Source organism: Balaenoptera physalus (genome assembly GCF_965194825.1).
Source record: "Balaenoptera physalus genome assembly, chromosome: 10".
Taxonomy (NCBI): Eukaryota; Metazoa; Chordata; class Mammalia; order Artiodactyla; family Balaenopteridae; genus Balaenoptera; species Balaenoptera physalus.
The window spans coordinates 85,738,091-85,753,636 of NC_138889.1; the positions used below are offsets into that span (position 1 = coordinate 85,738,091).

The 15,546-nt window shown below is 39.2% G+C and overlaps 1 protein-coding gene across 13 annotated transcripts in view; it reads right to left on the bottom strand.

Annotated features, from left to right (window-relative positions):
• Positions 1–15,546, bottom strand: part of MPPED2 (metallophosphoesterase domain containing 2) — a 173,109-nt gene that overhangs the window by 144,899 nt on the left and 12,664 nt on the right. For 2 of the 13 annotated variants that reach the window (XM_082476731.1, XM_082476733.1), the window contains one exon: positions 9,336–9,358. The exons of the other annotated variants lie outside the window; for them this stretch is intronic. In XM_082476731.1, the coding sequence (XP_082332857.1) occupies positions 9,336–9,358 (23 nt within the window). The remainder of the gene's footprint in view (positions 1–9,335; positions 9,359–15,546) is intronic. 13 annotated transcript variants of the gene reach the window in all.

Here is a 15,546-nt window from a genome sequence, read left to right on the forward strand (position 1 = left end):
CATTCCAGAGGACAGACCATTCTCACTGAACTGCATATTTCTTTTTTTCACTTTGGAATTTTCTTATTCCTCTCCGTAGGAGTGACATTGAGTCCAGGTCCTCTGACTTGGTCATTCGGCCATAACTCAAGTCACTTGGGAGCCCCATCACTCCAAACACCATCTCGATATTGTCACTCTCTGGCTTGTGTGACATCTAAAGATATACTTGATTTACAGATGTTTTGGCAGTTTGGGGGACCTATACTACATCTTACAGATAAGAAAACAAGGCTGGAGAGACTTGTCCAATATCAAAGCGTGAGTCAGCAGCCATTCTGAAACTAGTGGCTTGCTCAGGCCACTGATATATTCTTAGATGAGTGTGTCTAAGAACCAGTGAAAGAAATAAATCCTTGACACACTTCTCTGGAATCTCAAATTCTTCATTTCAGTCAGTAAAAGGCCCAGTCTCCACATCTTTATTTCATACTTCCATATCAATGTGTTCTTTGAGGAAATCTCTGTCTTCAAAAGGCCCCCAAATGTACTTAGAGGTAGAGAAAATCTTTTTCTTCTTAAATGCTTATACTCAGTTTTGGGTGTTTAGCTGAATGGGTTAATAGTCTTGAGCATTCCTTCTGGAATTACATGACTTGTGACTGTAATGTTTCCATTTGTACCTCTCTTTGTATTATCTTCCAATCCACATAGCATTTGAGTGGAAAGTCCAGGAATACAAGGAATTCTGAGTTAACTTCAGACTAAAATCTTAGAACGCTTGAGATGCAAGGATCCTTGAAGACCATCTGCTCTAACCAGTATTAGTTCCATTTTACAGATGAGGGCACTGAAGCCTACACCACTTGAGTCTCAATCCAATATGATTTTCTCCACGGATTCCCCCAGCCTCCTAATAATGAATTCCTCCATACTTGTGTTTCTATCTGAGAGAAAAAGTCATCCTAGGTCATGCTTCTCTACAGAGCCTCAATCAGTGGAACTATTCCAAAAATATGTTTGTGGATCTTGACTGTATTTATTTCATGCTTCTTCATGAAGAAGAAAACAGTCAAAATCCAAGTCTTTAATCTGTGGGTCTATCGCTGCCTCCTTGACAGACCAGCATGATGCATAGACTCAGGTAAACATGTTTCACTGACCAACTGTGAAACCCTGGTCGCCCTGGGCGGCTTCTTTTAGCCTTGGTTTTCTTATCTGCAAAATGAGAATAACACCACCTACTTCCAAGGGTTATGGTAAGAATTAAATAAAATAATGTATTAAGGCAGTTAGCACTTACTGGGTAGACAATACGCACTCAAAAGAAGGTAGCCATTATTTTTTATTATTATTATTATAATCTCTGTGGATTTTGTCTTGTTCTGTCTGGTTTGCTCATTTTGACTGGTTTCCTTGGTCTAACGTAGACTGTCTTCCCTGAAGCCCAGAAGATCTAAGATGCCCTGAAGGAGAGGGGAAAAGGGTTCCCTAAAAAGAGTGTTTAACCAAGCAAAATAAGACAACAAAATGAAGAAAAAGCCATCAAATGGAAGATAATCAAAATAATGAGGGTTAGTTTTATACTCTAGGCTATGACAAATTTTGATTCAAGGCCGATACAGATCATTAGTGTGCATTACATTGAATTATTTTCCCCCATAATAAATTTATGAGATTATCATTTCAATTTGTTAAACAGTCCCAGACTCAAGCAGTTTGCTTGCCTGGGACATAGCATGAATTCAATAAATACTTGAATTAGTGAATGAATAAAAGAATGACCATGCCAAATAAGCAAGTACATATTAAAACTCTGAGACTGTTGTATTCGCCATTCTCTTTATAAGGTTAAGTGAGTTTTAGAATATTTCTGTCTTGACTAGAGGTATCAGTATGAACTTTTTGTTGGAGACAATGTATAATTTTGTATAATCAAAATATAAGAATTCAAATATATTTTTGGAATTTTATATGTATTTTCACTTATTCGTGACTCTTGATAGCTCAAGGCAGCTATTATGTCAAGACAAATTATTAGCTTTCACAATTGTATAATAAACAGAGCTATAATTCATGTTCATTTGGAAGTGTTCTTCCCTAGTTATTATGAGATTTAACATACATACATAGCCAGCTAATCTATTACGATTGTTAGTTTCCTTTGAAAAAAATGGCTACTTGTTAAGTAACCAATCAGTAAACATCTCTAATCAGCCATCTTGGTCACCTAAACAGAATGTGCAATTATTTCAGTCTGTAAGCTGATAGACCATATTTCCCATTTACATAGGATCATTTGGATCAGCTTTCCAGTAGACAGTCTAGTACCTCTGTAGACAAGTATAAGGTTGCCGTAGTATTATTTATATAAAAACTCTTTGGGGCAACCAAAGACATTTAGCCTGGTAACTCTAAAGTGCCCTGTGGCCAGAGTGAGAAAGTCAAAATTAAAAACTCACTGATGAATTTTATTCCTTGGGCACCTTAAGGACTTCACCAGGAAGGTATGAATGAATATGTATGAAGATGATATCTGTAACTGGAAAACAGAACTCTTTCCTTATATATCCATGAATTGGCTCCAAAGACAACCGCTAACGAAATAGTTTCAGAATCATACTGAGCAAGGTAGGTATAGCAGGAATAGATGAAAATGACACCAAACAGAATAAACACACACACACACACACACACACACACACACACACATATGTATGTATGTATGTATGTATTTTATTACTATTTTATTTATTCGGGGGAATTTATGAAAAAGAAAAGAAAACTCTGTGTCAGTAGTTTACAGTCATACTTCAAGCCCCGAAGTCTTTCTCAGACTAGATTTTGGAGTCATTCTTTCCCTTTCTTCCAAAGCTGGAGTTAAGCTATTCTCATGTAAGAGCTGTCTTGCTTATAAGTATTTTGTGAACTGCCTCCCCTCCTTTTCCTCTTTCTTTTGTTTCTGTCCTTCTTTCTTCCCTCCCTCCATCCTTGTTAACTTTCTTCTTCCCTTTTTTTTTTTTTTTTTTTTTCTAGCTGGGAACACACCAAAATTTGAACAGAAAAAAACTGAAAGCATAAAAATGCTTTACAGTCACAACCAATTCCTTTCAAAATAGTTAGCCAAACTAGTCCTCCTCATTTGGACAATTACAGCCAAAAGAAGGATCTAGTTTCAAAGTGCAGCTGCTCATTTGAAGTGGGATAGGCATGGTTAATTTTTTCAATGAGAAAATGGTGATGAATGGAATAGAAAATAAAGATGTCTTTAAAGCTAGACTAAAAAAAATTATTTTAACTCAAGAAGGTCATCAGTTTGGAAATATTATCCAGAGAATTATCAAATCACAGAGAGGAGCCTTCAGGAAATCTTAAGTGACTACAAATGGAAAGTATGCCTTAGAGACCAGTTTAAATAAAAGTCACAGTAGTCACATATATGCTCAGCCCTGCAACTTCCAACTACAGAGGAATCCTAGGGAGACCCCTGGGATCCCAACATGTACAATTATCTCCTTTGTAAATCACACAGTGCTAGTAACAAAGGTCTCTACAATTTTTATTAATACAAGTTTATCAGAGACTATGATATTCACAATCTTATGACTTTAGAATATTGTTTTGCAGACTAAAACAAATGATCCTTAAAACTACATCCGATACTGATCACATAAGCATGTTCCCTTTGTGAGAATTCATTTAGTCAAATACAGTTAATTTGCACACTTCTATGTCTCATGCTTCAATTAAAAATTTACTAATTAAAAAGAAGTTATACTCAATCCTCTCCTTCCATATGAAACGTTTTTCTAGACACATTTTTTTTTTTTTTTAAGATAATGAGAATACAAAACTGCACTTCTCCTTCAAGGTCTTACTGAAAAAAACCTGTAAGCTATTTTAGAATGTTAGTTTTGCTTTTGGATTTAGTACTCTCAAGTCTTCTCTTTTGATAGGCAAAAAACGCACCCTCTGATATTTACATTTCCTATTCATCACATTTAATTCTTCCCATTTTTTTTCTACTAATAACTATCCAAATAACTAAAGATCATCATTCGTTATTCAGCACTTCGATTTTGTTGGTATATCAGTATAACTGGCAACTTTTTCTTTTTGAAAGCAGTTTTCACATTTACCAAAGGGCCTAATCAGCACTACAGCTGCCCGCTGCCTTGTGGGGTTTTATCAGTAATGTAGTTAACAAACAGCGGTTTTGTGGATAACCACACCATGTTCTAGGTTATCTAAGAACTCATACCCTTCCCTCAACTTCCAGCTGAAAAATTCATGAATTAAGAAAACCTCAATGGAAGGGGGAGGGATCTATGAAATAGGGCATTCTCATTTGTCACTGAAATTACTGACTTTTGAAGTCAGTGATTATTACTGTTGTGTTAAATTATTTATTTTCAAGGAAATAAGCGGGGGAATCTCAAAATGACTTTTAAGTCATCCGCCTTAAGAATATCCTAAGAGCCAATTAAGATATGTATTTTATACTGGTCATTAAAAAAAAGTGACTAACTGAAGTTTTTGGTTTTTGTTTTATGTAAACCATTTTGTGGTTTACATAACTGCCTGAAAAGCTTTAGGTTGCATTATACTTCCAACCAACAGTGACTGGCATTTATTTACTCTTAGTAAGCAGAATTTTGTCTCAAACTACAGAAAGTGATTACCAATCGCTTACTACACGACATGAGATAGTCTTAAAACTCCCATTTACCCGCTACTGAACCAATATCTTAGCTCATTCTAGGGAACATGAGTGAGTATTTCTCCAGCAACTAACCTAAGTGAAAATATGAGCCCTAGCTCTGTAGAATGCAACAAATTTGATCACAAAGGAAAATGAAAGCAAGCACCCTAATACCAACTGAAGACACTTTAGTTGGAGAAAAACAGCCTGCATCCCGTAACATTTTATGATACCAAATGAGATGCAGGCAATGTAATTTCACTTATGCGATTCACTTACAAGCAATGCAAATGCAATCTTGCTGATTACATTTAAAACAAAAGACTGAATCTGCTTATTTATAGAGCAGAGCCATAGTCATGCAAAACTCATGCTACCCCCCACCTGGTGTGGAACCAAAAGAAAACAATCTGGCTGAAGACCTTTTCATCTCCACAGAAAGAAAAATGATGTTAACTGTGAACTCCGGGTTGACCCAATATGCTTAATAATGTAGCTTCTCGGTGCCCTCAATAGAAAACAAGGTCAACCGTGTTAGTAATCGTTAGCTGAGGTGTTCAGCCCACATGCAAACAATGTCCAAGGTTTTATTTGTTTTTTAGATAGCCATAAGCAGTGTTCAGAAAACACTTTCATCTATGTTTAATTTTAAACCTTCATTTATCTGTGGGTACGTGTGCAGATACATACACACACATTTGTATATAAACAATGGAGATGTATAATTTCTACAGGGAGGTATAGACTGCTACAACTAATATATTCACTAGCTGCACTCCTCACCATGCATATTTTATGAGCTTCTCTGTGCAGTTAAGTGGAGGTCTTGAGCATTCCAGAACTACTCATTTTAATCACCACCCAAAACTAGAGCTTTTATTAGATAATTTTCCTATTACGAAGTTCAATAGTTAGAACTGAATGCAAAAGTTGCTGCCAAATGCCCTCTCTGAACTTCCCAGAAAAGCAACAGAGCTGGAAGAATTCTTCTACTTGTCTGTGCTGCTCTGTTTTTAAAGATCTAACAGGTACTTCTGGCTCACCACCAGCAACTGAGCCAAGGCCCAGCTGCAGGCCACTGCACCAGCATCCGAGGCATTTGGTGAGAGTCTGGCTGATAGCTAGATCTGCAGCACCCTAGGCAGAGAGGACCATTGCCAAAGCCAACTTGGGCCCAGCTGCAGTTTTAACATAAAGAAGTTTAATAGGATACCTCACACCTACCACAGAGCTTTTTTCCAAGAGGAAAACTGCACGTGGCTGGAAATGCTCCTTGCAGAGTGACTCGTGGCTATGGTGTTTCTCAATCTTAGTGAAGAAGACACACTTCGATGGTCTCCCAAGTGATGCCAACACCGATTACGGCTCGCGGAAGCAATTTTCTATGCGGTAACACCATTTTTTTTTGGTCAGAGAGATTATTTCCAAATAGCAACCTTTGAGAAATTCTCAAAAATGCAGGTGACTTTGAAGTAACCCTTGATATACAACCACGGTCAGGTCTCAAAACTGTACTCAAATTGAACTTCGTAAAATGTACTGTGTTGAAGCATCTAACCTTCCATCTTCATGTCTCCAAAAGACCTAGAAGCGTATAGGTTTGCTCATTCCCACACAGCACAAGCAGTGGGCCAGAAACCATTTCACTTGTCTGGAATGTGAGCGACCGTCCAAGTCCACGGCATATGGCGCCACACTTCTCAGTTCCCACATCCCAGCAAAGATGCAAGTGCCGTCCAATATGCGTCGTCTCCGAGTAGGAAATGTCCGTGGTTTCTGGACTCTGAGGTACAGAAAAACGCTGCCAGGTTTTAGAGGAACCAAGGGACACATGGGTGGTAAGAAAAGGAGGAGATATTATGAAATGAAAGCAAAGTGTGATCCTCCATGGCAGAAAATAGCTGCTTCTGTTTTATTTAAACAGTTTTCCATAACGGGGTGACTCCTACAGGGAGCTTTCCTTCTTTCATGTTTGGGAAAAGAATTAGACATGAAGACCCTTTGACTAACCTGGGTTATGTCTACAGTGGAAAATCAGGAAATAAAATTGGAAAGCAATTTAATAGAATGAAGTCAGATTACTCGTAAAAGGCTTATTTCAGATGTGTTCTTAAAGAAATTCTCCCCCGCTTCTCCTACTCACTGCCAACTAAAAACTGGCACTTGCCATCTGCCTCTACAAGGATTAAGTCACTATCCACCACAGCCACTGACCTTCAACACTCCCTGAAAGGAGTTCAGGATGGAGACCAGGAATGAGGCACCTCTGTGATCTGGGGAAAACTGACAGAACGGGACTTCAGATAGTTAGATATTTTCAGGAGAAGATTTTTTATGAGCGCAAATTCTCGCATCTCCTCATATCTAGAAAAGTACTAAAATCATTAACGGAGACATTTGCTCCTCGAGTCTAGCAGCCAGCCTCTGCCAGAACTGGTGCTTCACTAAAATCAGGTATATATAATATACTGACCTTCCCCGCTACCTCTTTGGAGCATTTCCTCAGAGCTATCTGAGAAGCTGTCTCCCAGGCTATGGTCCTCATTTGCCCCAAATAAAACTTAACTCACAACGTTCACGTTATGCATTTTTTTTCAGCAGACATCGGTTAGGATTTATTGTCTGCCCCAAACTGTAAGTTGCTTAAGCCCCTTCTGCCCACTAAGGGTCATAAAGAGATACACAATGTACTGTAAGTCAGGCATCCTGTGTGACCTTGCTCTGGTCATTTAAACTCTCTGGGGTGCCAACTGTCCATATGTAAAAGTCTTTACATGTTTCCCTCACAGTGAGCACAGCACACAGGTATGCAAAAATACACCTTGATCCTTCTATTACTAACAATGCACACACGGTTATTTTATCAAGTGGTATTTAATTCAGCCACATTTGACTGTCTCCCTAAATAAGCAAAACATCCCTACTAGACAAGGGCTGGGTGGTTTGCATTTCTACATTATTCTGAATGCTAGACCCAAGAAGAAGACATCCATTTATTCACTTCTTCATCACTAACTATTTATTGTACCAGGCACTGTGCTATGCCCCTCATCTGACTCCAGATGTGGACAAAATACATAAATCTGAGTAGATTGGTCGTTCATATAAACAATTCAGAGCCTTATCACGCCTCTCCGAACTGACTCCAATTCATCAAAAATGTACGAGCAGGTTGTATGTGGCACCCTCCATTAACTGAAACACACCAATAAATTTCCAAAATGTAGGACTCAGCACCAAAAAAAATATCTACGTATGGGTGGAGGAATCCCCACATCTATTTCGGAGCTCCGAGCGGTTTGCGGCTCCTCTGTGCAGTCTGGCATCATGCATAATGCAACACCGCAACTGCTAACAGCAGGCGCGCACCAGATAATTTACACTTGTTTTTATGGACACGAGGAACTGATCTTTGAAGCCGTCCCTAATGAGATTCCGCTTGGCCCTAACAGCATCCTGAGAGAGTGTTCCGGTTTTCTACTTGGCATCCGGTGCATATTTATAATGCAGAATACAAGCTCATTTAAATTGCACATGTGGATTGTGGTGTCTTCCCTATGTTAAAGAGAGATTTTCATATACTAAGGAGCACTGACTACTCAATTACTAAACCATACTTTCCCCAAACAATGTCACTGCCAGTCACTACAGGTACTTATCAAAGAGGCAGGTCCATCAAAGGGTTTCGACCAGCAAGGCCAAAAGCTCCCCCAACTCCATCCAGCTCAGCTCTCTAGTCCTGAAACTCAATTAGGTCCTCAGCCAAAGGGGATCTCCAGAAAGCCTAATTATACAACACCTTTCTTAGTAGACACAGTAAGGGGACAGTCAGGGAGAAAACCTCAAGCCCATCACCGAAATTAACAACTTCCTGCCCCAAAGTGTTTGCCATGCAAATCTCTCTTATTCTCTCCCCTCTTTTATGCTCTGCCCCTTGTAAAATTCTTCCTTAAGCTTGGCACTCTTCAGCAGCATTTTTTTGTCATTTACTTTTCAAGAAGTTTATAGCTTAGTCACCAGTAATTAGAAATCCATTACATACTTCCTTTAAATTTCATTTGTTTCACCTTTAAAACAAAAATTTCAGAAGGCTTTCAATCACTATATAACACCAATGCTGTTATAATGGTGTTATCTGTAGTAAACCCAAATCACAAGTTTCTGTGAAAATAGTCGTATGATAAGAACTAGAAGAGTTTACTACGAAAAAAAAAAGTAAAGTTGTTAAAAACATAAGGATACAGAATAAAATTGGTTCACTTTATGCAAAATGTGTGATTCCCATGATAAGAGATGACCCGTTTGCATGGTCTTCATTTCAGGTAAACTCCACATATTAGGGACAGCTGACAGGCTCCTGGTACTCGGGCTGAAATATATCCTAATTAATTTCAAGCTTCTAGCCAATAATAGTTGATGCCAAATAGGATAAATAAATAAGCACTTTACAAGGAGTTAAGACAACATACTTTCTAATACCTCAGTTTTTAAGGTAGAGAACAAGATAGGAAACCCAAATCTTTAGGGTCAAGATGAAAGTGAAACTTTGATATTTTTCCTGTGTTAGAAATGAGAGTCTACTACTGTCAAAGTAAGAGTCAACCGAAGGCAGGATAGGTTATAGCATTAGTGTAGGAGTATCAGAAATACTCACTCTGAGCTTCGTCCAGCTCCATCCTGAAAAAAACACGGGAGACTCATAAGTTACCCTTTTTAAAGCCAAGTATACCATCAAGTCTAAATACATGCTCTCAAATTGAATGAATGATTCCAAGGGAGCACACACTTCGTGGGGAAGCACGTAGTAAGAGAACATGGAATCCCTGAAAACTCAACTGTCATTCATTCATTCAACAAGTATTTGGAGAGTATCTAGAATGTGATAGCGCTGTGATACGTGCTGTGGATACAGATGGGCAACACAAAATAAAAAGAGTTGCTGCCTTCAGAGAGCTTAAAGCCTAGTGGAAGACAGACATTTCACAAACACTCAGAAAACACATTTATAAAAAGTGCGACCAAGGGAAAGCATTCCTTGTAGGTGCTCTGAGTCCAAACACACAAAGGGTTCACGTAATCCAGAGAAAGGGGTAGGGGCTCCCCTGAAGCAGTGATGCAGGTGGAGAGAGGAAAGGAAGTGTATTTAGGGAGGAGGACATCATTCCAAGCCTCAAAGTTGACGGCAGGGGAGCAGCCTCTTGCTTTCCCGGCACCTCTCAGTACCTCTCCACTTGGAAAAATAAAAAATTCAGGAGGCATGCCTAGGAAGTTGGATTTACAATGTACTTCTCTTCAATGTCAGCCCTGAATCCAGACGGAATTGAAGACCTTGGGAAAAACTGGTGGACAGATCACCGAACTTGGCACTAAGTGCTGCCAACTGTCTGGCTGGCACCAAAATACAGGCTCAATTGGCCATAAAAACCGCACTGCAGTCTTGCTTCTCTCAAAGGAAATCATTTTGCCATCCGCAGTGAGGCTTACCCAGAGGCCAGTCTTAGGGGAAGGCCTTGAATTTTGAGCTTAACTCGATTGCACGGTTTGGGCAAGAGTTTCATGTTTCAGATGTGCAGTCAGGTAATCCGATCCCATCAGAGTTTTAATGGCCTCTAAAGAATCCAAAGTGTTAAATCCTTCTCCCAGCCTCCCCCAGAGCAGTCTGAGGGTGCGTTTTTCAACCTCCATTCTCCTCCATCCAGTCTCTCGTTCTCATACGCAAACTGTTCCTAAATCTGAGACACTAGGTTAACACTCGTTTCTTAATCCTAAAATCTGATTGTCATCTGTGCTCTAAAATAATGCACATACACCTACCGTACTCCCTTTAAAAAACACTGAGAGAGGAAATAAAAGGATAACGGAAGTGGAATACGTAGAAAGGATGTTTTATTTCAGGGGCAACACCATTGTCAGGATTCCTTCCTTCTAAGCCTGGGAAGAACATTTTCTGGCTCTGCAGAAACCAAAGGCAGCAGACCCAAGCAAATTCCTCAACTCCAGGAAAAGGCACATCTCTGAGAGCTACACTGTCCCAAGCAGCAGGCAGGGGCTGCGATCGGTGTTTATTAAGTCTGTGCCCTGACTATCAGCAGGTTAACAGAGACTCAATCCCTCCCTCCCAGTGTGGGGAATCCCTTGGGAGACAGCACAACCCTAAAAACTTTAACAGTGAGAGGAAAACAAAAACAAAAGCTCCTCAACGAGAAGAAAACAGACACACCAAACTGAATGACAACCAAAAAAAGTTATGGCGATGGTGGTCCATGTGCCGCCATTAAAACTCTGCTGAAGTTCAAGCATTGATGTTGTGGGTAAACAATATAATATTAGTAACAGTAGCCACCATGCATTGAGCGTTGGGATACTGTGCTAAGTGCTTTACTCAGTGCTAAGCATCATCTAATATAACCTTCACCATTACCTATGGAAGCATATACTGTTATGATCCCCATGGTAAAGATGAGATACTAGCCACAGAGACTGTAAGCGAACACATGTAAGGGGTCCCGGGGTGGAGAGACAGCCTGGATTCTGGATATACTTTCTTTTGGAACTTTTCAAACGATTTCAGTTTTTATGTCTTTAAATGTGCCTAGATTTCTGCTTAGCAATAACCACTTCGCTCCCAAACTCGCCCCTCCAAAATGCATGCATTCTTCCTGTCTCCTGTTCTTCTGTTGACCGCTTTGTTAAGACAGTAAGTCCAGCGGTGGCTCCCTCGGCTCAGGATACAGCACCTCACAAAACAGTGCTGTTTGTTTATAAGGTGACGCAACCTTCCCTGCAGAGCGCGGGGGCATGACTAAAATCCACTAATGGCCAGAAAGCTCATTTTAATTCTACACTTGACAAAATAAACGCCTCATAAAGGCAGGTAAGCAGAAGCTACTTTTCACTTTGGACTGCTTTGTCTTAATAACCTTTGAAAGTGAGAAACTGACTGCAGGGAACAGCCTCTCGAGCATACACACACAACACACAATTATGGCACAAAGAGACTGCGATAAAAGCACAACTCCTTATGTAAAGGTAAATTTTTTTTTTTCCCCTCAAAAGGGGGTACCTCTCACAAATATAGACCATTCCTGAATTGCAAAGGTTCTTCTGCTGCAAATCCTGGCTGCATTAGCAGGATCTAACCCATCCGGTCTGAAAAACCAGAGCATTTGATTTCCCTGAAACCCATTCCCAAAAGGGCTGATCTTTTTTTCCCCTCTTCTGTCCACAGAAAATGAAGCTCCACTTACATGTTGGAGGAAATATTTCAAAACATTCCCTTTTTTCTCAAAGTGCAGAATTTATGGTAACAGATAATTAACAACAAATGACAAACAATCTGAGCAGGAAAGGTCCCAGTTTGGTTGCCAAGATGATGGTATCCAATTCCAAGATAAACAGTGGAGCGTGCCGGCTGCCGTTAACGTGGTGGAGGGGTCGAGATGGAGAGATGCAAAACAGGCCAGCCATCCGCCACCAAGGGGCACGACATGGGGCCAACCACCTCCCGCGGGGTTATTATTTCCCTTCTGAATTCTCAAGAGTGTCAGTGGGCAAGGGGGTGGTAGTGGACTCACTCTTCTGTAAGGAAAAGAACACCTACCAATGCCTTTATATTTCACATGGGGGAAAACAGATCCTTCTTTGAACTGCATTATGGCAGAATTCAGAATTAATATCCTTTAGGAGTTAATACCTCCTTCCTAGTCTGTCTATTCTTCCCAAAGACTCCCCCCTCCTCATTCTTCCTTTCTCTAAGTTGGTGGAGTCAAAATAGGTTTCAGTGCATCCAGCTGTGCCCAAAATGTGAAGGTCAGGAACAAAGTGAAAACAAGTTAACCTGTAAAAGTCAGAATTTGAGCACAACACATGGTAAGTCTCCTAGATACTAACAGATGGCAGACCTTGGGCAATTGAAGTTTCAGATACTTTTACATTTCTCAAAAGCCAGTTCATAGTTCACTATTTCTCAAATGGATTTTTTTTTTTTTTTTATATATTGAAATGCAAACCTCAACTTCTGAGTTACCTAAAAAGGCCTACCAAATTGCTCCTTCTCAGGGATCAAAAATTGTTATTCTGATCCTTTCAAATGCTGGATTCATTGGTATGTAGAGTTGGCATGCATACCCCACAAAGCCAAGGTGAAATCTGTCCTATCTTCCTGCTGACGGATGTTTAGGGATGCTGACACACTCCTGGTGTTAAAGTCAAGCCCAAGGCCAGGGACATCATAATTGCAAGAAAGAGTTATGAACTAACAGAATATATCTGCTAGGCCCTCCCTCTCCTCTTTTCTCTCTCCTTCACATATACCACTATCTTCCCTCTTCTCCATAGAACATGTATCTCCACATTATATTTGCTGCCCACCCAAGCAGGACCAACATGCAAAAGTTGGTACTTTTAAGAAAAATGGAATATATTAAATATAAGGCAAAACCAAGAGCAATGGGTATGATACTTGTGATTTTTTTTAAAAATGCCTAATGCAGTCTGACAGGCTTCTGTGGTTATCTCTGAAGTCTTAAGGCAAAGCAAAATGAAACAAAAGGGGGAAAAATTTTCCAAAACTCAGGACCAAAATAGAGCTGGTAGAATGTCTATGTCATAGCAAAAGGCTAACTCAGGAAATTAGAGAAACATGCTGAGGTTGCTTAGCTGATGGGAGATTTCACTTTTTTTTCTTGATTTCAGTTTTAAGTCTCTGTGCAAAACACATTTTAAACTAAGTGTACAATATGTAAACGGTTTGAAACTTGGTCTGTGGCCCAAATACCTAAAACTAAATACTACAAGTAAGCCACTTTTCTTAGCCAATCAGCAGCAATGCCAAAATAGCCCACCAAAAGATGGGAAAAGATATTTTTCCAATCCAAGCATTGTCAAATCTTTGAGCTGGAAGGTTTCAGAGACTGTCTATCCAAAGAAATAAATGGATTTGAGTAGAGTTCATGTTATGGTGTAGTGCCCTGTAATCTTTTAACGAAGCCACTACCAACAAATGAACTTCAAGAAGGGTTTAATTCTCATCTGGAATTTTAAGGCGCAATAGTATCAAGTACTGAAAATTTACTTGTTTGCTTTATTAAATGGTACTAGTGTTTCTTTTCCTGTTTTTTTTCTCAACTAGTGTCAAGAGCTTTGCTATTTAATATAAAACCATACAAAAATTTAAACCAACTAGAGGGGCTTATATTCTTGATTTGTGGTAAAGGAAAAAAAATGAAAAGCCTGCAACAACGCATTTTCTTATTTGCATATATTTTATCCTTCTAAAGGGACAGAAACTGAAGAAAAAATATCTTCAAAGCAAAATAGAAGAAAAATATGCAGACCCAAATACTGCAAAGGCCAATAAATTCAACAGAGTTTCCTCTTTGCAGAGTTAGTGTTTCTACACAGACAAAGCCTCTAAGTGTACTCTTTACATTAAAAAAAAGAGGCAGACTAACACGGCGGTCTGGAAAAGTGTGGTAGTTTTGTCTGTACTAATATTGAAATAATAGCCTAATCATGCCAGGATAGCTACTGAAACATCCTGTTTCCAGGATGCTAGGAAAGTCTAAAAGGGGAAGAGACATGGGAAGGAGAGAGCTAAGGAAATACTGAAAAAGAAGAAAAACAAGCTGATGGTGGATAGATCTTCCCAGACTCGGTGAGCTTTTTCTCCTTTTTGGAAATAGTTCAGAACTACCTAGAGTTTGTTATACAAAATGTGGCAGATTTAGTGGCATTAGCTTTGTTTTTATGTCTTAAAATCTACATCTTCATTGGCTCTAAATCTCAGAATTAAAATTAAGCATGTTTCAAATACAGACTCCCTATTATAATACTTCCTGTTTAGCTAGTCTTGTCATTTTGTCTATTTTTATCAAAATGTCTCCCTAAAAGAAATTTTTTAAAAAACTGTACTTAGAGCAGGAGATAAATTTAATCCATAAGGAGAGGTGAGCAGCGAGTTCCTAGTTTCAGGATAGGAACTGGCCACACTTTCCGTACGAATCTTTCTCTCTGTAAATGTAGATAACTGCTTCAGGATTTGAAATCCAGGCATACCACAGTAGAAAGAATCCACTTTATTTGTCAAAGTTCTTTACCCTCCCAGAGAGTCAAGTAACCAAAAACAAACTAACAAACAAAACTACCCAGTTTTGCAACATACAGCTAAGTTTCTAAGAACAAATCCATATGGACAAAAAAAATTATTTAATTTTAGGTTGCCTTTTTAAAGCCAGAATTCAAACAAAGAAATCGACGGAATAGGAAATAAGTCAGTTCTAAAATGAAGTCTAACTGCCACGGACCACAAGACCAGTGCCCTCAGGGAGCATATAGGAAAAAGAACTTATTTTTAAAAAGAAATGAGAGAGGAAAAGAAAAATACCCCATGTTTATATATGAGCACAAACCAAAAGGGCCATTCAGCCATCTCCAAGACAAATTTCAGATTGAAAACATTAACAGAAATTATGGCCATGCTAATGTTCAGGCCGCTGATAAATTTGTAATGAGAAGGAGAAAGCAGCTTACCAAGAGAAAAATGTTTAGAAATTTTTTTTTTTTTTTTTTGCACAGCGAATGCAGCCCAGCTCTGCAACAAAGGATGAATTTCTACCTTGTTAGTAATGTGCAATTTTACAGAGCCCCAGACGTTCGCTCATTCATTGATACTCTTCCTCTGTGTGAGGAAGAGGTCATTGGTCTTCCCCCCTCCAAAGCGTCCCCATGATATCTCACTATTATAGTCTTTCCCTACAGAATATCACTAATGATGAGGGATTTGTGTTCTTAATTTCAAACGGACTAAAGAAAAGAGAAGAAAAGGAGAAACCCTAGACTGCCAGAGTAGGAAGGAACGATGCTAA